This window comes from Colius striatus, chromosome 2 (genome assembly GCF_028858725.1).
Source record: "Colius striatus isolate bColStr4 chromosome 2, bColStr4.1.hap1, whole genome shotgun sequence".
Classification (NCBI taxonomy): Eukaryota; Metazoa; Chordata; class Aves; order Coliiformes; family Coliidae; genus Colius; species Colius striatus.
In genome coordinates this window covers 102,832,716-102,855,289 of record NC_084760.1, presented here as the reverse complement: position 1 = coordinate 102,855,289, position 22,574 = coordinate 102,832,716, and the positions used below count along the sequence as shown (strand labels likewise).

Sequence of the window (22,574 nt, the reverse complement as noted above, 5' to 3'; positions counted from 1 at the left end):
GGATCCTGGTACCCACCTTGCTCTAGACCTCATCTTGTGTCCTGCATACATGGCACGTAGCTTCTTGGTTTCTTACATACATAGCTCTGCAGATGCCAGTTCCTCCTCCCCATTTCTCTGGGACTGTTCTCTGCCTCTCAGAGTTTCTGCAAATGTATGTTAAATTTTCAGTGTGTTTTGTAGCATTTACAGCATTTTCAGGATGGCTAAAGTCTATGTCTATAAAGTCTATCATACATTTCTTGAGCAGCAGTCACTGTATCTCCCTCTCACGGAACTCGTAACCGCTGTTAGCTCTTCGTAGGTGACATCTGTGCTGAGGGACATGGGAGCTATTTCTGTGTGCCAGGCTGGGGTGCATACCCTCCATGCTGCACGAAGAGCTGACCATGCTTCAGTGTCTCTGAAATCAGTCTCTGTATGTGGCTCTCTTTTGTTGTAGGTGCTTGCGTTTGGCAGAGTTGGTCTATATGTAAAGCAACGAGCCCCAAGGAGTGGAGAAACAAGGAAAGGTGGAAGAAAGACCCAAGTCATGTAGAAATTGTGTGCTCTATAAACAGAGAGCTTTTCCTAAAAAAAGACAATTTGTTAGTTACATCAGATGCAATACTGAAATCCTGTTGTATCACAGAATCACAGAATGGTAGGGATTGAAAGGGACCTCTAGAGATTATCTAGTCCAATCTCCTGCTAAAGCAGGCACACCCAGATCAGGTCACACAGGAACGCATCCAGGCAGGTTTGGAAACCTCCAGAGGAGACTCCACACCCTCCCTGGGCAGCCTGTAAAAGGAACGTAGCCCAAGCTTCTTCTCACACTGGAAGAAAACCTAAAAGGTACATCCAAATATAACTCTCTCTCTCTCTCTATATATATATATATATATATATATGTATTAGAAAGCAAACTGAAGAAGTGTGCATTTTGAGTCACCCCTCCTCAGTGAGTAACTTGATCATCAAATCAGCTCTTCATTAAACTGAGCAAATTACCCTTTGAGGACTGTGGAGTGTGTTCCTATTTTATTGTTCCAGTGCAGCTATTTCACTATTACTTAGTCATTAAGTCCTCTTGGACATCTCATAACAGTCCTGGTTTCAGCAAATCTTTCCAATGGTTGTATTCTTCTGGCATTAAACTCATTATTTTTCCACTGGAGGAGTCAGTCATTCTTAATACATATATCTGCTGTAAAATAAGGTACAACAACTCTTTAAGTGGTTATTTGCCATCATATTTACTGTATAGTCAGCTGCAATGTTTTGGCTGAAACTTTCCTGGGGAAAGAACACAGAATTCCTGGAGCTGGAATGTTAGTTTTTCATTTTCTCTAAAAAGAAGATTAAAATGTGAGAAATTAAATAATCAACATAATTTGTTGTGGTACTCCAATGAATTGCTCTTAGAGTGACATATGCAGTGGGAAGGGTCTTAGTGGGTAACAAACAGCAGCTACTGAGCTTACCTTAAAACTCTAGCAACAGAAAGCAGCAGATGTGACTAGCAAACTGTGCTTCCATGGCTGGTGGCTCATGATGCCCAGCATCTGGCCCCAGCCCTGCCTCCCACCTGGTCAGCCCTTGCACAGCTCCTGGATGCTCAGGCTGTGGAGGGAAAGGAGCGTGGGAGCAGCACACTGCCCACAGCACTAGAAGCAGTGAGCCCTGGGGGTTTGCCCTTTGGTCACTGGTTTCCTGCAGCAGAAGTAGCCTGGCCTCAGTGTTTTCAGCCTCAGGAAGCCAGCATATAGTTTTGCCTGTGCTGCTGAGGCCCTTGAGCCAAAGCGTCGTGGCACGCAAGCTGTAGCCAGATAGATGGAGGACTGGATTTAGATGCTATTGTTCCTGCTGGGTAGTTTCTTGCCTCTCATGGCAGCCCCACTGAAATACCTAATGGTGTCAGAAGCTGGCCCTGCATGAAAAGTTGAGCTGCATTTTTGCATGGTCTGAATGCCTTTCCCTTTCATCACCTTTGGAAGCTGTGCCGATAGTGGTGAGATCATTGTGTGGTCTTTAGCACTGGATGCTTTGCAGATGGCCCCACAGCTCACAAACAGAGAGGCTGTAGCAGCATGAAGCCAGTGGCTGGCCAGGCACTTGGCAGGAGACTTGGCATGTTTTGGAAGAGTGGGTGCTCTAGGTTATGTGTCACAGACTTACTGTCTGTGCCAGATGAGCTCGTGTCACCTCACCTTCTCTCCTCCCTGTGCTATTGGTTAGACATTTCTGATCTCCCAAAGTAAACAAATAGAAGTGATGGAAAGGCTCCATCTGACTTGTCTTCATCTGGGTCTTCATCCTGATTTCAGGTTGTACGTATTTTAAGATATGTATTTAGTAAGTGTCTGAGGTCTTACTACTGGGGAGGTGGACTGGCGATTACAATACGTGGTTTCATTCATATGTCCGAGACAAACTTTCAAAGTGGTATCTCACCTTTGCTGGCCTCTGTTGGTGCTGTTTTAAACATGACCCTGAATGCTTTTTCCATGCTGTGGTGCCGGAGAATTGCCTAACTGCTGTTTTCTTCTACCTGAAACTCTCCAAACAAGAGGTAATGACTAATTTTTTTGAGTGACATGCTCAGTAATATCATTGCAGGGTTTTATCAAACCTCACTAAGAGATAGTTGGTTTTGTACTGTCATCACAAGTATCATTCTTGCAAAGCAGTGAGCTGACTGTCCACTGAGGTGGAGAAGGGTGCATGGGCTCAAGTTCCTCTCCATGACTCAGGACAGATGTTTGGGTTGTCCTTCATGTCTGTTATGTATTGGACTGTGATTTGCAATACACTTACACACATGCTTATCTGTTGTGTGCGTTGGTACTCCCTGAAATCACTGAAAGAAGTACATGCATATTGTTTTGCCGGATGGACCCTGCAAACTTATGTGGCTTGATGTCTGCTTTCCCAGTCTGGGGATGTTACTCCAACAGCAGCACAGAGAGGTGTTTGAGGATAAATTCAGCTTGGTGATCAGGTTATGTTTCTGTGGTGAAAGGAAGAGTGAATATAGGCTTGGAGAGCCTGAAAATGTAGAGCATCCCAGCTTTCCATTTATTTCAGTCAGTAAACTCCAGAGTCTGCTTGGGACTGTTCAGAAAGTGATTTTTAATTCCCGATGTTTATTTAATTCTATGTTCTTTAACTTGAATTGTTTTGCAAGATAAATTATTTACTGTCACTCTAGATACTTGCTATGTTGTAGGATCTTAGAACAGCTTTGGTGATGCTGGAGCCCGAGTCTGAGGTCCAAATCTGTATGTATGCAGAGAAGAGAGGAAAAGCTGCACTTAGGCTGAATGTCTGTAAAGACCTGAATATCTTTTCCTAATATGATGACCGACCAAGAAGCTCATCCAATGGAATTCATTCCTTTGAAGCGTCTGGTGCTTACAGACACAAAAGAAATTGTTCTCTTGCCAAAGAAACAAAGCTAACAAAAAAAGAAAAATGGAAAAATAAGCTCTTCTGTGATGGCAGAGCAACTGCATTGAACTCCTAGAAAGCCTAAACCTTATACAGCAGTATTAGCAAACCACATTTTCTTGTTAGATGTGTATAGTAATGTACCTTTTTGTTTGCCACATGATGATTGCTGTGGCAGGGTACTGAGTTCCTGTTCTTCACTCTTAATGACTGCTGTAAGCCAAGCTGGTCCTCTGAGAACACAAGTACATGCTTAGATGGGTGTCAGGGGATCAACTGCTCAGCTGGCACTCTGTGAGTCTTTGTGAAAGCCCTTCCTAGTCAAGGTCAGAGCTGCCAGCTTTCAGTTGCTGAGTGCAAGGTAATACCTGTGCCTTGCCACGAGATGTCTCAGACCATATGTGCTCCTCAGCTGTCCTCCCTGCAGTTCCATCCCCAGTGCAAGACAAGGCATGCCATGACCTTGGAAGTGCTGATTGCAGAGAACCAGACGTGTCCACAAACACACTCACTTTCCTTGGCCAAAGCAGCTGTTTAAATTGCCCTCAAGGAGGGACAACGAGTGGTATGAGACATTGTTGAGTTCTGGTCATGTTTGGTACCATACTGTGCAGGTCAGGCTGGAAACCTGCAGCTGATGATGTGACATGGGAATGGGAATGTGTGTGAAACCTTGGAGTGGTGGAAATCTATTTCAGACTACCACTTTAGTAAAGTTAAAGGAGAAATTGCTTTGTATTGATGTAAATCTTTCCTTGTTGTGATGACAAACCATCTGTCCCCCACTTTGCTATCACGGGCAGTTGTAGCTGTGCAGGAAAGCTGGTGTAGACACAGCTGTGCCTGCGCAGCATTGCAGTGGGCATGTCCGGGACAGGATGGTTTCTGCACTCCCTGCTGGGGACGAAGGGAAGGAACAATCTGTGTTAAGTGTCAGCAGAGGGAATGAAGAAGGAAAGAAAAGAGAAAATAGGGATTTTTGTTTTTTCCAGCACAAGCAGGGAGAGAAAAAGGATGACAGCCCAGTGGAGAGAGCAGAAGTGAGAGTTCAGATAACTGATGGGATCTCAGGGTCTGGTGGGGTTAATCATCAGGGTAGCTTATGAGTTAATATGGATGTATCTGAAAGAAAGTGGTGTGCCTGAGGAGAGGGGGGATTGTTTTTAGCATGTTCCCACCATTCTACCTATTGCTTTCTTTGGGGAGAAGCCATTTTTTATTAAAGACCAGAGCCTTGCAGAACAAGCTGCTAATAATTGCAGTAAGGGTGGCAGAAAAAGACCCTATGAATCCCAACAGAAGAACCTCCATAAAATTAGCCGTAGGGTTTGCAAGATTTTTGGCAATGAGAAACAAGCCATTTGGCTTTCTCAGAAAGAGGGGCCTCTTGCAAATCTATGTTTTAAACTGCTTGTGCTGAATTAAAAAAACATATTCTATATGTATATAAAAACCAACCATTTGTTATGATTACAAGAAGTTCCTGTTAAAACCGAGAAGGCAAATAGTGAAACTTTGAAATGTCTGTAGGAGCTTTTGAGTAATTTGGGGCCCTTTTGTATAGAAGGAAATCACTGGGTTTCAGGAAGCTTTGCTGCTTTAACTAAATGTTTGTGCTACTGAACGGTAGCAGATGGCCAACCTAGAAGACGGTACTGAGTTGCTTGAGCTACTTCTGAAGTATTGCAAAATTCTTTGCCTTGCTAATAACAGCCAGCCTTGGTTTGAGGGATACAAGCTAGGGCTTTGTCTCTGCTGTCACTACAGGGCTGCTTCCCCAGCAATGGCCATGCTGAACATCCAGATACAGGCTGCCTATAACCATATTAACATCTCCTTGCATGCCATGCAGGTCTACTCAAAGCCTTGTGAAAATAGATGTTACTGTTGTAGAAGTAAGGGTTGATTTTCAGAAGGAGACTAGCTAACCCTGGTGATAGGAGCTCACAATCAAAGGAGGCAATGCCAGGGAGATATCTTGTTATTTTTAAAGCTTCATCCTTCTGAACAGCACCAGTGCCAGCTCAGTGTCAGAGGGTCACATAGCAGCAGAGTGCACCGCAACAGTACACCCTTTCATTCCACCCCTCCTTTGAAAGCTCTCACTTTGGGTGTTGAGAATGATGCATGAATGACATAAAATAGGAGTCCATGCACATTGATAATCTATGGGTCTGGCAGGCTGCTCGCTATGGAATGTTAAAGACTCTGGAAGTCTACCATCATCCTTCCTGAGACTTGGTCTCCTGATTTTTGCAGAGGCTTTGTTGACTTGAAGGGTTATGTTTCTTCCTAAGGTGTCTCTCTTGCTATATATCACACTGGTCAGAGATGCTCTGTGCTGCTTGGGAAGAAGCTGCAAGTTTTGCAACCTCAACATTGAAGGCCAAGCCTTCAGTTGCTTTGTATTTGTATTTTCAGTTCCAGATATCTAGATATCTCTGGGTAAACCAAGAAAGATGGCATGGATTCTCTTTCATAAACCTGCAGAGCTGTGAGTGCATCATTTTGTATGTTCAGCTGCTTTTCAAGGGTATTAATTAGCTAAAATCTTTGCTGACCATCGCAGATAGTTGTTCACAGAGCATAATTTGTAGACTGACATAGTGATTGCAAGTGGCTGCTGCCATTTGCCTCAGCTGTGTCTGCTCAGGTATGATAGGACTAGTTGTAGAGTAATGTGCAGGGCTCTGCATGAAGACACGGCCTTGAATATGACTGCAGAGGTTTGGTTTTTGAAAATGAAATGAAATAAGGTCATTTATTAGTAATGAAAGTCTGTGCTAATCCATTTCCTATCTGAGACCAACCTAGTGTAGAGCTCCTAAGAATAGTGATAATACCCTTCTGGCCGTTTCCTTGGCATGCATTTTATCTAATACCTATGAGTTTTGCACTTTAGGAGACTTGGAGTGTGTGTTGCCAGCTTCCCTTTCCAGAGTACAAAGCTACATATGTACTTTTTGTAGTTTTACAATAAATACTGTGGAATAAAGTTATTTAGAAGAGTCAGGGGTGTTGTTATTTCAAGACAGGAATCGTGAGCTGTTGGATATTACAGGTAGATAAATAATGTTTTAGTATCTTTTATTTTCATTTTTTTTTCATGAAGAGGAAGAAGTAAAGTGTTGATTTGGGTTATTTTTTCCAACCTTACAAAGAAACATAATCTTTGAAAGAAAGAAACATAATTAGAGCTGCTAATGAAAAAGCAGAGATTGACTTTGAGACAGTGTATTGTTCTTAGCAAACTTGTACCTTGGGAAATACTAAAACTTCTCTGATTTATGAAACGTTTGGAATAGGACATAAAAAAAGGAAAGTTTTAACCTTTCTTTCCCTCCAGTGCGTGATAAAACTTGAATTCCTACTCTGACTTTGTGAGTGAGGCATTTTTGTTAGTAGAAAGCTGAATGTACACTTCAGCTAGAGATGGTATCGACTTTACATAAAAATGTGAATCTTTAGTAGACTGAAAAATCTGTGCTACTTTAAAGGACTCTAAGGGACCAGGTTAGATGTATTGAAGTAATTTTGAAGAGAGGTGTAAACCCCTTACAAGTAACCCAGAGCCCTTAAGGAAGATGATTTGGGTAAGTTTGTGATATGCATGACAGAGTGAACCAGAAGTAGAACCAGAAGTAGAGCCACATCATCCAGATTACCAACACTTTGGGTCCAAAGTTGATCTTTACTTCAGAAATGGCTCTCTGCCCCTCTTTTTTCCTTTTTGTTTTTTATTTGTTTGTTTGTGCATTAAAATCACAGGATCACAGAATGATAGGGACTGGAACGGACCTTTAGAGATCATCTAGTCCACTCCCCCTGCTAAAAGAGGTTCACCTCGATCAGGTTGCACAGGAACGTGTCTAGGAGGGTTTTGAAAACCTCCAGAGAAGGAGACTCCACACCCTGCCTGGGCAGCCTGTGCCAGGGCTCCCTCACCCTCATGGTAAAATAGTTTTTCTTTATGTTTAAATGGAACTTTTTGTGTTCCAGCTTCATCCTATTACCCCTTGTCCTGTCACTAGATATAATAGAAAAAAAGGGACATCCACCATTTAGACATCTGTAAATATTAATGAGGTCTCGCAGTCTCCTTGTATCTAGACTAAACAGCCCCAGTTCCCGCAGCCTTTCCTCGTAAGGAAGATGTTCCAGACCCTGATCATCTTGGTGGCCCTGTGGTGAACTCTCTCCAGAAGTTCCCTGTCCCTCTTGAGCTGGGGAGCCCAGAACTGGACACAGTACCAGAATATGCCACTGGTTGTGAGTAGACCTGATCTAGGTTGACCTGCTTCTGCAGCAGGTTTGGACTAGATGATCTCTAAAGGTTCCTTCCAACCCTACCATTCTATGATGATTCTATGATGAGTATGGCTTTTACTGCTTTTGTTTTTTTGCAAAATGTAACTGGGCCAAAAGGCAGCCTGTATGTGGTATTGCATGTTACTTCTTTTTTTTTTTTGGTTTGGAGTGTTGTTTTTAAATTGGGAAAAGCAAAGCAAATCTATGCTGCAGTGAAATTCTCCCAACATAACTTCATTAGCTCTTGGTTTGACTGACAGGCTAGTACCATATGACACTTAGATTTTGAGATAAATTTCTGTACTCTGCATGAATCACAGTTTTCTGGGATTTTCAAAATCCTAGTTCTTATCTAAAGAACAGATGAAGCTGTGAGTTTTGGACTCGTTGTGTCTTGGTTAACCCTTGTTGCTGTTTCCACAAATGGCTGATGTTTTCCATTTGGTGGGTGTTAAAGTGCCCAAGATGAACAGGTCTTTCACTCTGTAGGGTGTGGATGTGAAGGTGAAGGTGGCTGACAATCCAACACCTCAAACCAATACAGAGAAGGTTAGCATTTGTTTCCTGCTTTGAGTATCTGCCATAAAACATCCCAGCAGTCAAGAGTTGAATGAGGTTTGGAAGGAAACAAAGACTTTGAATAGGAGTATTTCATTAAAAACACAATTCACAGATGAAGTGAATAATATGAACTAAGAATATAAAGCTTTGTGCTTTATGGATGTGGGTAACCACTGCTTGATGAGGTTGAAGTGAAAGCCGGTGAAGAAAGAGAACTGTTCTGCCTGCTGTAATTTTCCATAAGCCTAGTCGATATCTCCCATCAGGATAATTATACACAGTGTTTTCTTCAGCCTGTGAATGAGCAGGGCCTCATTCTTCACTTGACTGCCTTTGTAATGTACCAGTGATTTTAACAAGATTGCACTAATGAGGAAGCAGATCAATGGTGTGAAGATTTAGGTTCATAAGAAGCAATCCAGGTGCGCAGCATAAAGTTACTGCCATGGTTTAGTTAGCCTCTTAACAAGCAGTGCAATTTTAGTAGGTGCGTTTTCCGCCCTGGAGATCTATGACCATACCTGCAGGAAGCAGGACAGAGGTTGGCTCACAGGAATGCATGCTCGGGCTCTGACTTATGTCCCCTGCCAACCCACTTCAAAGCTAACTTAGTGTGCTGGGACACAGGGAGGGGAGCAGTGCTGGAGGGGATGCACAACAGCCTGGAAACAATATTCTCTTGTTTTTACTCCCTCACCTGTGGGCATCCTTTGAGGCCCACCTAGAGGGGAATAGGCTGGCCCACCTGCAATCCATCTGTACAAGGTTAGGCTTGTAAATGTGGATAGGCTGCAATCCAATGACTCGCAGACCCAGGTCCTGTGTCCGGACTGTGCAGTGGCATAAGATCTATGTTTGTGTCAGTGCTGAAGAGAAAAGTGTACGTGGGCTTGTGATCCTGCACAGATGGGTTGCCCTTCCAATCTAGCCACATCTGTGTGGGCATCAGCTGTGGGTGGAGAAGTACCAGTTTAATTTTCAGCTTAAAGAAAGCTCTGCATGTGTTCCCTCATGTGGAAATCTCTAAAGAAAACTTTAACTCAGTGGCAGCTTCACAGAATATGAGAAAGCCACTGAGATTACATCAGTCTGAGAAAAGTTTTTGTCTTATTCCATGTTTTCATGAAACCATCAGAAATTTCGGATAAACAAGGAGATGCTAGCAGGTAATGTCATTTCTTCCTACAGCCACAGTGGATTTTACCATGTGCATTCTTCTTGAAACACACATAGAGATTATGGCTCAGAAATGGCAGCTCCCAGTGTGGGAGTTAGTATGTTTTACAAGAGGTTAATATTCATCCTAGTGCAAGTTTTGTGCTATCTTTGTGCCCCCTTCTGCTGTTGTTGTGGTCAAAATTGCCAAGCTGTTGGAGGAGAATGAGAGTGTTGCATGGGTTGTGCAGCCAAAGTCCTGCCTGGGCTCCAAGAGGCGCTTCAGGTAGCAGCAGGCTGGGGCAGCTGAGAGTAGAGAAGTTTTGCCTTCCAGGAGCTTTCAGTGAAAAGGCCCGTTGAAACCTACAGATTTATCCTGGTGACTAATGGATCACTTTCTGATTTTGTCAAGCAGGTTTCTTTCCCATCACTGTACTCCTGAACAGGGCTAGAGAACAGCCTATGTAAGGATTATCTAGTGGAAAACAGGCTGTTAACTTTATCTTGTGCTTTTGTCATGTTTGTGATTGCAGTCAGATTAAATTCAGACCTCACCCCTTACAGTACCCTTAGGCTCTGATTTATCTCAGAAACAGGATTTAAGGTGTTGTAAATTGATATTTGTGCTATTTCTGCAATTGAATATCCATTGAAGCCAAGGAATGTGAATTTCTTGCCCGCTAGGAAAGATCTGAGCATGATAGGAGCCACCAGCTGAAACAGCCAGGAGTCTTGTGGGTCAGTGCAGTCTCAGCACTGGGAAACCTCAGGTGCATCTTGAGGGAGATGCACTAATATCCCCTCTTTCCTGAAGACAAGGGACTGAAGAGATGTATGTGGAGTAATTGGTTAGGATCAATGGCTTTATCAGGCCTGTTGACAGCTCTTGCTATTCTTCTTTGTCATATGGATGGTGTAAAATAAATAGGTTAGCTTTGCTATAAACTTGTTTACCTGTTAAATCGCTGAGTATTCCTTCTTGCAAACCGAATTTCCAGTGACAGGCATGAGAAATGAGAGATTCCCACTGAAGCTAGGGAGCTTTGGGTCAAACCTGGAGTACCACAGAAGTCCAGTCCCTCCTTACCTCCTTCCAGTTTTAAGCTCAGAAAAGGTTAAAGTCAGTAAACACAGATTAAAAGGATACCTGCATATACATTTGAAACTTGCACAAATATTACTGATTGGATATTTATTTGTTATCAAAAGTTTAAAGGTTCTGAGCCTAATTCTGCTGATGGTGCCACCCAACCCTCTGTGCTCTTGTCTTGTGACTGGACTCTTGAGGAATAGCTGGAGTCAGAGTTGTGGCTTTGTCCTGCGTGAGAAGACGAATACTTGCATCATCAGTAGTTTTGGTGGTATCTGCGACCAATATGGTTGAGCCATGCCAAAGAACAATATACCAGAAATAAAGTTGGTTTTTGAGGATGAAGAACTTCAAATACTTCAAATGTAAGCAAGCTGATAATATCAAGACCTTGAAAACCGCACTGAAGGGAATCCCAAAGGAAAATTAGAAAGAGCCCTTCTAGCAAGAAAAAAAAGGGCAATACCAACATGAGTATCAGCCAGCCAGGTTGAGGAGATGTATTTAGACAAAGGGATAGTTCAAGTGGCAGGTTTAAAAGCCACTTTCCAATGCTGAATTTGAAGTAGCAGACTTTGAAAGACCTTCTAAAATGGGTCTGCCTAATATTAAGCTTTTTCCATTTTCATTTATTAGGGAGTGGAGGATAATTACAGTTTTTATGATGTGAAGTACATTCTTCACTAAATGTCACTCCACTTTCTCTTAGCAATTGAACATTTTATTGACGAAGGGTTACAGCTCTACATACCGTACTTGACTTTCAGTCCATGCTGTATCTAGCCATGTTCACCTCACTGCCTTATGCTTGGAAGTGTTCACGAGGCCTAATGCAGGAAGGGGTTTCATGTGTTATTCTCCCAGAAGTGACTGCTGAGTCAAACAGTGGGGTGTAGTTGTCCAGGAGCTGAAACAGTGGCCTGATGTAAACCATGTGTTTTGGAGCCCAGGCTCTGCACTTTGTGTGGATGGCAGCAAGGAGCCTCAGGGGCCACAGCAGCCAGGAGAGCTCACAAACCCTCACATTCAGTTCTTCTGAACTGACAGGGTGGGTCTTTTGTGATCTTGATGGACCTGAAGGAGCAATGATTTGACGTCTCTCCCTCTCTCTCCAGAATGGGAGTTGGTTTCAAATTCAGCTGGAGACAGAGGGTGCTACTGAGGTTTCAGCTCTGAGTGTATGTGTTGAGGGACATTTTAAATGCTTGTAAGACTTAAAGTCTCCCAGTGGTGATCAGAAATGAAAAATACATGCTGCAGTTACACAAATATCTAAAAGAAAGGAAAAGGGGCTTTTTTTTAAGGTGTAGCTCTCCACAGCATCTCAAGAAGAGAATAGAAAGGGAAAATGTAAAATACAAGCTTTCCTTTTTAAAAAATTGTAGCAATAGTGGATCTGGGAGCTGTGTGGCTCGGAATGGATGGCTTTTGTCTCAGTCCCTGGATGCTATGATGTTTCTCCTTTCTTCTAGCTCCGAGGTCAAGTTTTCTAGATCTCTTGCTATGTTTATAACTCTCCTCCTGACTTTCCTCAGTGGGCCTGTATCTTTCTTAAAACATAGTGACTGACTGTGGAACACAGTACTTAGAGCAGTGAGTTTTCACTCCACAATGGAGTAAAAAAACCTTCACCTGACCCAGTCAGAATCACATTGATCTTTTTTATGACATCTCATTGTTATTAATCACTGGGCAACTACAACCGCCTTGTCTTGAGTACTATTGCTTTGCATGATCTTCTCCATTTGATGTTTACTTCTGTGTAGTGTCTTTGATTTCTTTCAATATGTGCTGTCTGTTCTAAATTTCATCTGAGTCATATATCTCTATTTTGTATCCATGTGTATGTAACTCTAGGAAAATGTGAAGTCTGCAAAAACATACATATTACTAGAATGTCTTTATTGTTATTTATCTATCTTATTTTTGAAAAATCGTAGTGTTAAAAAGCCTTTAACAATAGACATTCAGGAAACTCGAAAGTTGCAGTCTTGTCCCCATGGCAATGTTAAAGTCTCACCCAGAGGAGGTGGCAACATCGAGTCCTCTGCCTGCAGGGAACAGCCCAGCACCGTTTCTGCAGCAGAGCTTGTGGAGGCCTGTTCATGTGGTCGGTTAGTTGAGTAAAAATTCAGTTGAGGGTAAATGTTAAATGGTTATTATGATTTACAGACCAGCTACCAGGCTCTTTTTCGTAGTCTGGAATAGTGTTTGGAATTATTTTTGCTGGTAGATACTATCATAGTAAAAATACATACATCTATCATTTTGGATGTGTCTGGAAGACAGGGATGAAGCTGTAAGTCTGTTACAGGTGCTGTGGCATCCCACAGAGCTGTGCCACTTGCAGATCTTCTGTCTTGTCCTCCAAGCTTACTGAGCCGAGCTGATGGTAGGAAAAATTCTTGGTTTAGGGCATGTCTGACAATGGAGACATGGAGCTTGCAGAGCAAGGCACAGACTAGTTTTGATTTTAAAAGATTGCTCTGCCATGCATGAGATGGTCCAACAACCAGGGCTGCATTGTCAGAAGGGGATCTGCGGCAGAAAGTATTATGAAATAAACTGATTGTACCTCCTTTGCCCTGTAGCAGAAGTGCTTCTTAATCTCCCAGCTCAGCACAGTGCCACAGGTTGGCCATTGTCAGGGCATCCCATACCTTTGTCAGCTGGTTTCACCTGCTCTGTCCCCGCAAGGAGCCGCCAAAGGTGATGTCACTCCAGTACCACCTTTCGTCTAACTCAGTGAAGAGGTGAGTGTCGGAAAACAGTCCAGATGGATGCTTGCAAACCAGGGCCATGGCTGCAGCCTCATTGGGATTGCCGAGGGGAGTTTACAACCATGGTGGTTTGGTCAGTGGAGAGGCCTGGATGGGAGGTATGCAAAGGCAGCAGGTGTGAGAGACGAGGGTAGTCAGAGCTCAGTGGACTCCCTTCAAAGGACACTGATGCAGGAGACGTGTGTGGGTATCAATGGGAGAATGTGAAGCCTTCAATAACTCATTGTTGGTTGTTCTTAAGTCGTAATAAATGTATTAATAGTGTAGAAATATGTTGTTGAGTTTGGAAAATGCTCTAGCCCTACTGTGCTAAGCATTCAGAGGGCTATTCAAAGAGAGCACTGGAAACTTCTGTTGACAGTGTCAATTTAAAGAATGTCCTCCCTACGCCAGGTAGCTCCTCTACAGATGGATAACGAATCGCTTTGCTTAAATCAGACATTACCATTGGATGTTGGTCCTCTGCCCAAAACTCCTGGCTGGGGACTGGCGAATTATGGCACACTTTCCATTGTGCTTTGCAGGAACTAAAGCGTTCCAGTCCTTGCTTTCTGTGCCAAGCCAAAGTGTGTGGAAATGTGCTGAACGACTATTTTTTTTTCTGCAAGAAACAAAGGATTTTTGTGTCGCTTGCCTCCACTGCTTTAACTGATTGGCTTGTTTCCAGGAGGAGATCTGATGCTGAGTGTATAAATTAGTGGCTTTTGAAAAGTTGATCAGCCCACAAAGGGACAAGGTTGACAGTGCATGTAGGAGACCTACCAAACTGGTAAGCCTGAGGCTAGATCTGTTCTCCTATTTCCGTCCTACTTTCTCTGATTGTACCTTTACACTTTTGCACATTTTAACTGCTACAATGCTGCAAAGATCCCTGCTAGACCTAGTGCCATGGCTGATCTGAAGGAAATCATTGAGCCTATAGTCTTCTGGAGTTGGAGTAATCAGCACATCTCAGTTCAGAGGGCCACATCAGCACTGTTTGAGCTGGCTCACAGACTGCAGGAAATATCTTTGCAGAGTGAACTCTTCGCAGGATGGCCCTGATCCAAGCCCTCATTGAAGCTGGTGGAATTGCTCCCATTTTCTCAATAGAATTTGGATCAAAGCACCAACTTTAAAAAAATAAAAAAGCCAGTCGTACTTTGCCAAAGTGACACGGTACATTAACTTTTTGGGTGGAAAATGAGTATCTTCCTGTGGTATTTTGTCTATCCTTTTTTTTTTTACTTTTCTGCTGATGTGGCTTTGAGATAGCTGTATGGAGATAAGTAACAGTGAGAGGATGTGAAGGTGAGGAGCAAAGCAGCCACCCCTGTGTGGATTGCTGGCTTAAGAAAGGTGGCACGTTCTCTTTCCCTTGTGCTACTCAGTTATGGTAAAATGCTGTTTTTCTTTTCCTGTTCATGAATAAGAGCTGAACTGAAAGCCTTGATTTGCACAAAGGAGTTCAGATCTTCAGACCTTTGGCTCAGCTAGTAAAGCTCTACTTTCTCCTTTTTTCAAATACACTCTGTTTTGTAATGTATTTCAAATCAGGTGAAAAAATAAAATGATATATTGGAATTGTCCCAATCCTTACAGACAATGCACAAAGTGATTTAGCTGCTGGAAGATGGAAGAGCATCATGTGGAAGACAACTCCCTTTGCAGGCATGAAGAAGGGTGAGGTGATCACATTACAAAGCAGTTTTGAAAACAAGAAACTATTTACCCTGGTGAAGGGCTGGCCATGATACAGCCCTCAGTATATGAACACTGCTGCCTGAGCACAAGACTTTTCCCACCTGTCTTCCCTGATGCATCCTGTGTAGCTGATGTCCCTCAGTCTTTCTGTACCCCTGGGCGGATGCCTGTCTTGGTTTCAAGAGCTGCCAAACGAGGGCAACTTAAGACGTGCCCTAGGATGTATTTGCCATGTGTGCTATGAACTCGAGCATCATCACTCAAGGAGTTGCATTTAGGAGAGGCCGATGCAATGGATGTTTTACAAAGGATCTTACCTCACAAATGAAATTAGTTTTAGAGTTGTCAGCTGAAGAATCCAATAAAGTGCCTCCTTGATTCTGTTTTCTTTTTCACCATCATTCTTTGCTGCAAGTAGAGCTGATATCTTCATGGTGGTAGGGCTTGGACACTTCTGAGAGTGTATGGTATACGGGAATGTTATATCCCAAAGAAATAGCTCAGAGATCTAGAAACAACAGTTGGGTTCTTTTCTAGCCCTGGTGGTGGATTTTGGGAGGGACACTGCAGGCTGTTTGTAAACTCAGTTGCTCAGCTCAGAAACTGGATTGCTCTTGAATATTGGCAGCAATGCTGGGTTACTACTTCAGACGACAATTGGTTGTGCTTAGGGAGCAGTTAAGGACTACTTAAGACACATATACTCTTTGAGGAGGGTGAATGAACTGAGCGGTTTGGCATATTTTATTTAATCTCCTGTTCTGTTTTGTCTGGTAAAGCATCAGTAGTCTCAAATCCAGGATGCAGAGTCAGTCAGTCTCATTTGATGCTTAGAACTTGAGTTTTAAAAGAAAAATAAGAAAAAAAACCACCCCACCCCACACTAACAACAAAACTAAAGAAGCAAAAATTCCCACCAGTTTGCAGTTGCAGTGTAGACTATGATGTTTTCTGTTCAAGTTGCCCACGACAAGATTTAATTTTCCAGCTGGCATTTTTGGCCTTTTCTAATGAAGGCAGCTGATCACTTTCTGATGAGTTTGTTATCTCTAAACAGCAACAACTTTTGTCTTCAAGCTGTTACGTTGCCCATGACTCAGTCACTGTGATTAGCCTCCCAAACTTCTGCCTGAACTGAAAATAGAGGTTGGTAGATGTTTATAGACTATATTAATATTGTCTGCTGTGCCAAATTTGTGTTCTCTCTGCATTAGAACACATTTTATAAATTCAGCTTTTCAGTCCTGAAGTAATAGCACATAGAGGGAAATGTAGAAAAGTTTTTGCTGACTAGGCAAGGCAAAACCAAACATCTTGTACCCAGACTTGAGGTGGTAAATTGAAGTGCCTGTGTTTTTGTGACCTCATGTTTTGATTGATTACTTTTTTTCACTTGTATCCTAATATGTTTGAGTTGCTTTGAGTTGTTTTTCCCCACAGTTATAGATTGATTACTAGGGTCAGTGCTTCCCTTTTCTTCTCAAGCTATTTTGTGTTTTTCTTTACTAGATAATTGATGAGGTCCTCTGAAGAATCTGTGTGATTTGGCAAGTACAAGCTGCCTCCTTGTGTGGTTGTTTAGAGGATGATTTACCCTCAGCTTAAACCTCATGTTCTGGGCTTACATAATTCATAAAATGTTCTCCCACAATTCTGACACACGGAGAAACTTTGGCAACACTAGTGGACATTTCAACTGTGAGAAGTCAATACCAAAGCTTTAATCAGCCCTGCATTTTTGAGGCCAAGATACTATGCACAAATTCCTGCAGCTGTAGGTAATGTTGGATTTCTACACTGAAGGGAGCACAAGGGAGTGACTCTTTCTCATTTTCTAGAACATAGAAAAGGATTGGATTTTGTTTTAATTGCAGGTAGCTCTTTAGATGAGGTTTGAAGATGTTTACCAGTTGATTTAGTTTGGCAAGAACAAAGATCCATAAAACTGTTAAATCCATTTTGGAACCAAAAGTGAAAAAAACACCACCTTAGTGATATTTATAGGGACAAATAGTGGGGAAATGGGGAAGAATCCACCTTCAGTTCAATCAAGCACTTGGTAGCTATTCACAAAATTTGTTAGGAAAAAAAAAAGATTGAGAGTGAATGCATCTGAAGACTTAGTTTTTCCATTGCTACTGATCTGGGACCTCATCCAGACTTTGCTGAAATCCAATTGAGTTCCTGGTGTGCCAGAGTAGGTGTTAGATGGGAAACAGGCAGCCACAGTCCAGTACACTTTCCTAAAGGCCATATCTACTGTCCATGACAGGAGAAACCACAGGTGCTGTAGTAGTTGTCAGCTGTGCAGCTTTCATACTGATCCAAAGTCTTGTCTTGGGATCTGTTAGGGCCATCTTCATCTTCAGGTAACCTGCTCAAGTTTAGATGATTGCAAAAGGTAGGAAGAGATACCTGGCAGGATGAGACTGCAGCCCAGGGAAGTGCTGGAAATGTTCCCCACTTCTCAGAGCCCCTGAAAGTGATTGGTGTCCTGGGCCATTTCTGGATGATCATTTATCTGGGTTGAACTCAGCTTGCCTGAGTGGAGCTATGCTGCTGATGCTGGAAGTGGGTGGCAGTGCAATATATCCATTTTTTGACATGAGGCTGTGTTATGTCAGGTAGTGAGCAAGATACTGAGGTTTCTGTTTGTACTTGGTCCTCCTGATGGTAAATCTACCACCTCCTGCATCACTAGGAATGCAAACTCCCAAATATAATCTGTTGTGTCTTTTCTCCCTGTGGGAGGATGAGGTTTAACTTATAGATCACTGCGCCGCCCAGCTTTATCTCTGTGCGGCTGAGCTCAGGGCCTTCAGCCTGATCCCAGACCACACTGATAGCCACCGGGCTGTGGACTACAGTGGATTAGCTCCTTCTGCTGCTCTTTGGTTTTAATGAGAAATCCCTTTCATGTCAAGTCTGGTACAGACTTCACACAGAAGTACTGGCTTTGATGGATCAGCAGTTACCAGCAAAGACATTTAAGCCATTTTGTGGTAGCTCAATCCTGGATGCCTTCAGGTTCCTACTGGTCAAACTGTGACAAGGAAAGAGAGAAACTGGTGAAATAGGAACAGTGAGTAGTAAAGTGTGCTGCTCCCATGAGGAAAGACATTTAAGCCTTAGAAAGCCCTGGTTTTAACATCTCAACTGATCCCCTTCATTCAGCATCAGGTTGATGCTTCTCTTGCCTAAAACCACATTTGTTTTAGATTGAATATTTTCCATGTGGCCCTCTCTGTCTGGTCTGTTTCCTTTTATATGCTTTGTCCCTTACAACTCTCTATTTGAATTCCAACTAGAAGCTGTGACTTTGACTGGGAGAGCAGGGATGATGGGCTGCAGTGTCTCTTCTGGCTTCCCTGGGCCAGCAGGGTCTTGGTGCTCTGTAGCATTTTGGGCCACCAAGAGGAAACCTGAACTATGTGCTTGCACCACAGCCCAAGAAGCCACAGGTGCCTGGGAGAGTGTGTATGGTCCACTGGAGGTGTTACTCCCATCTGGCCAGGGCTCGACTGCTCAGGAGATATGATGAGATCTCGGGAGCTGGTGGATACCTGTGGAACATAGGCTACAAGAGGCCCAGTCTGACAAACAGGAGGACAGGGCAACGTCACATAGCAGCCAACTGCTACTTGATTGAGGACTGCAAGGCAGCCACTTACTGCTGGTGCTAGGACACATGTAATGTTGTAAGGCTGAGCAGCAGCTACAAGTTGCTGTTTGTGAGATCTGGGCTGAACATTAGGAAAATGTATCAGAAATTGTGTGGCCAGCAAGACTATGGAAGAGATTGTCCTCCTGTACTTGGCCCTGGTGAGGCCCCACCTTGAGGTCTGTGTTCAGTTTTGGACTCCTCACTGGAAGACAGACGCTGAGGTGCTGGAGCGTGTCCAGAGATCAGCAACAAATCTGGTGAAGGGTCTGGAGAACAAGTTTGATGAGGAGTGGCTGAGGGAACTGGGGATGTTTAGTCTGGAGAAGAAGAGACTGAGGGGAGACATGATCACTCTCTACAACTACCTGAAAGGGGGTTGTAGTAAGGTGAGGATCAGTCTCTTCTCCCCAGTAATGAAAAATAGGACAATGTGGGATCACATCTGGAATATTGTGTCCAGTTCTGGGCCCCTCAGTTCAAGAAGTACAGGGAGCTGCTGGAGAGAGTTCAGCACAGGGCCACCAGGATGATGAAGGGAGTGGAGCATCTCCCTTATGATGAAAGGCTGAGGGAGCTGGGGCTCTTTAGCTTGGAGAAGAGGAAACTGAGAGGTGACCTCATAAATGTTTACAAATATGTAAAGGACTGTTGTCAGGAGGATGGAGCCAGGCTCTTCTCAGTGGTGTCCAGTGATAGGACATGGGGGCAATGGATACAAGCTGGAACATAAGGTGTTCCAAAGGAGCATAAGGAAAAACTTATTCACTGTGAGGGTGATGGAGCACTGGAACAGGCTGCCCAGATGGGTGGTTGAGTCTCCTTCTCTGGAGACATTCAAAACCCAGCTGGACAAGTTCCTATGTGATCTATTCTAGGTGACCCTGCTCTGGCAGGGGTGTTGGACTAGATGATATTTCAAGGTCCCTTCTAACCCTTAAGAGTCTGTGATTCTGTGACAAGAGGAAATGGCCTCAAGTTGTGCCAGGGGACGTTTAGATTGGATACTAGGAAAAATGTCTTCACCAAAAGGGTTGTCAAGCATTGAAACAGGCTGCCCAGGGAAGTGGTTAAGTCACTGTCCCTGGTGATATTTAAAACATGTATATATGGGGTGCTGAGGGACATGGTTTAGTGGTGGATTTGGCAGTGTTAGGTTAATGGTGGATTCAATGATCTTAAAGATCTTTTCCAACCTAAATGATTCTGTGATTCTATGACAAAAGCTTTCACCTTAGGCTGCTAGTGCAGCACTGGAGCAAGTCTACAGGGAGTCTGTGCCATCTTCATCCTAGGATGTTTTGAACACTGAGCTAGGGGAAACTGGCTGCCCTCACATAGTGTTGGAGATAGTTTGTCTTTGAGCAAGAGGTTGAAAAGACACCTCTGGAGGTCCTTTCCAACTTGAATTTTGCCCTCTTTTTGTTCTCCATGATGGTGCTGTGAATGAAGGCTGTGTGCTTACATGATCAGTGACCAAGTGGCTTTGAAAATCTGTGTTGAGCAACTGCTGAAGAGAGCAACAAAAGAAACCATGTGGGAGCAGGTTTTGTTTTTTTAAAGAGTGCATGACTAGGTTCCTTGAAAAGTGAAGCACAGGAAAGCACAGGGAAGCAACCATATTTATTGTATGGCAAAAAGCATTTATTGTTTGTTAAACACTTGGGAGCAGAACTGCTGCTGTGATCCAGCTAGTATACACTGCTCCGGCAAAACAAAGTGTCTGTGAAAGCAGCTTAATTGGCTGATTAATCTGGGTTTATAGCTGCTTCATTTTACTGGGGTGGTGAGAAGCAACCAGAAGAGGGAAGCTACTGAAGTCCATGTGTTTAAACTGATGATCTGTCTTTCTGTAGGTAAAATAAAATAGCAAGTTTTACCATGCTGAGCTGCTTCCCAGTGTTTTGATGGAAATGCAAAATTCCCTGGAAATATGTGGTTCTCTGCATGTTATACACCTACTTTAGCAGTGAAACCTTGTATTTCTCACAAGGATTTCAAGAGAAGCTCTGCAAACAGCTTTCAAAGCCACTATGATGCCTTCTAAAGGGTAATTTAACAGAGGTATTTGTTGTATGTAAGAAGATGCAACCTTGCCAGCAGATCAAAAATAGTGAGCAGTTTGGTTATAGAAGGTGTCACTGAGCAAAATTATTGGAAAAGGACCTGCTTTTTGTGTATATAAGGACAAGAAGACAGCAATGCATACTTAACATGTTTAAGTGCTGTCATAAATAAATATGAGTTTCTGAGCTGGTGCTGAAAAGAGGATTTTGCTATTAGTCTTATGGAGGATACTGTGGTGTGTTGTCTTTTGTTGTCTGTCTAGTTTTTTATCAGCTGTTGCTGTCCCAGCCTCTTGTTCTCCTGATGTTGCTGTGATTGTAGTGACTGGCTTAGCCAGTGAGTGAGAGGGTTTGATACAGCATGTAACCCCTGTGCTGGCAGGTTCACACAACCTTGCACTTGGTGGCATGGCATTGCTAGAAGAGAGTGAGAGAGACCTGCTTTGAGTGTGAAATACAAAAGATAAGAGGCCAAAAATTGCTACAAGTGTTGGAGATCTCAATCCTGGCTGCCAGCATCTTTCTTGCTGCTGTCTGCTGTGTTCACAGCTTGCACAGTAGCATGGTGCAGGTTATAAACAATGGACAATGCCACAAAAACTGGAGATGCCATTCAGAGTAACCAAACCAGTTGCCTGAATGATCCTTGCATCAGTTTCACTTATTGCCAACTCGCCAGCAAACGTAAAAAAAAATGACTTGCATCAGGTACTTGTTAGAGTGCTGGATGCCAAGGGATTGTATAATGGGAATTTGAGAAGTCAAGAGTTGAAGCACATGCAGAACAGACCCATTAAATATGAGGCTGTCAGAGAGCAGAACTGTTAGTGAGGGGCTTAGGAGAAGAGAATCTGCTTTTAATATGAATTGCTTTCTAAAATAAAGTTTTAAAATAGTGAAATGGTTCTGTGCTTCATTTTATATCGATCTGTAGCACTTGCCAAAAGTTAATGTACTGGTGGCCCTGAACTAGGGAAAGGGGATTTAAGAAAAAAAAAAAGGAAAAAAAATTAAACAGGAAAGCTACAAGACATCTCCAGTTTCTGGCAAGAGTCTTTGTATTACGATCTGTTTTTACTTCCAGTGTCTTGCACCAGTCTGTCTGAAGAGCGTGGGAGAAGATGCTACTGAGTATCATACATCCCACTTGGAAAATTTGTTGTTATGGCAATTGGGTTTTATAGCAGCATTAAAAAACCCTACAAAATTATTACATTTATTCTGATGTTATTTAATAGATGTGCTTGCAATAGACATACATATATGGACTGCTAAACAGGTCACATGCTTCATAATAACTGTGATGGATTTTGTGTGTGTGTGTATGTGTGTTTGCTTATTTTTTGAAGAGAAGGACATGCCAAACAGACCTCTGAGAGTGCGCACCCAGTCTCCAGATGGCAAGTTATCTTCTCGATGGAAGCCACCATATGCAGCAGGCTTCAGAAGTCCACGCAGCAGATCCCAAGGTTACCTCCGTGGGTATGGAGAGAGCAGTCGAAGGATGAGCTATGCTCCTCTGCTGCAAGAGCAACGAAACCAGGAAGCAAGAAAGCTAGGTGAGTCAGATTTCCCTGATAGCATCTAGCTGAGTTAGCAGACTTCTTTAATCCCCTGTGGCTTCTGGGTGATCACAAATCACGTGTTGCTGCAGCCATTAGAATGACTTCTTCCTATAAATGAAAATGCTCACTAGAAATGTATTCTGTGACATGTTCTTCATAGAAAAATATGATGACCAGGATAGAAAGTGTAGCAGAACTTGATGCTGTATTAAAGAGACACCATGTGCAAGTTCCTCATATTAATAGCAGAGGGTCAGGTGAAAAGAACCATAG

At 43.0% G+C, this 22,574-nt stretch overlaps 1 protein-coding gene across 1 annotated transcript in view; it reads left to right on the top strand.

The window, feature by feature from the left end:
• Positions 1-22,574, top strand: part of FNDC1 (fibronectin type III domain containing 1) — a 71,321-nt gene that overhangs the window by 4,921 nt on the left and 43,826 nt on the right. Inside the window, exon 2 of the mRNA XM_061990251.1 lies at positions 22,086-22,295. Within this exon, the coding sequence (XP_061846235.1) occupies positions 22,086-22,295 (210 nt within the window). The remainder of the gene's footprint in view (positions 1-22,085; positions 22,296-22,574) is intronic.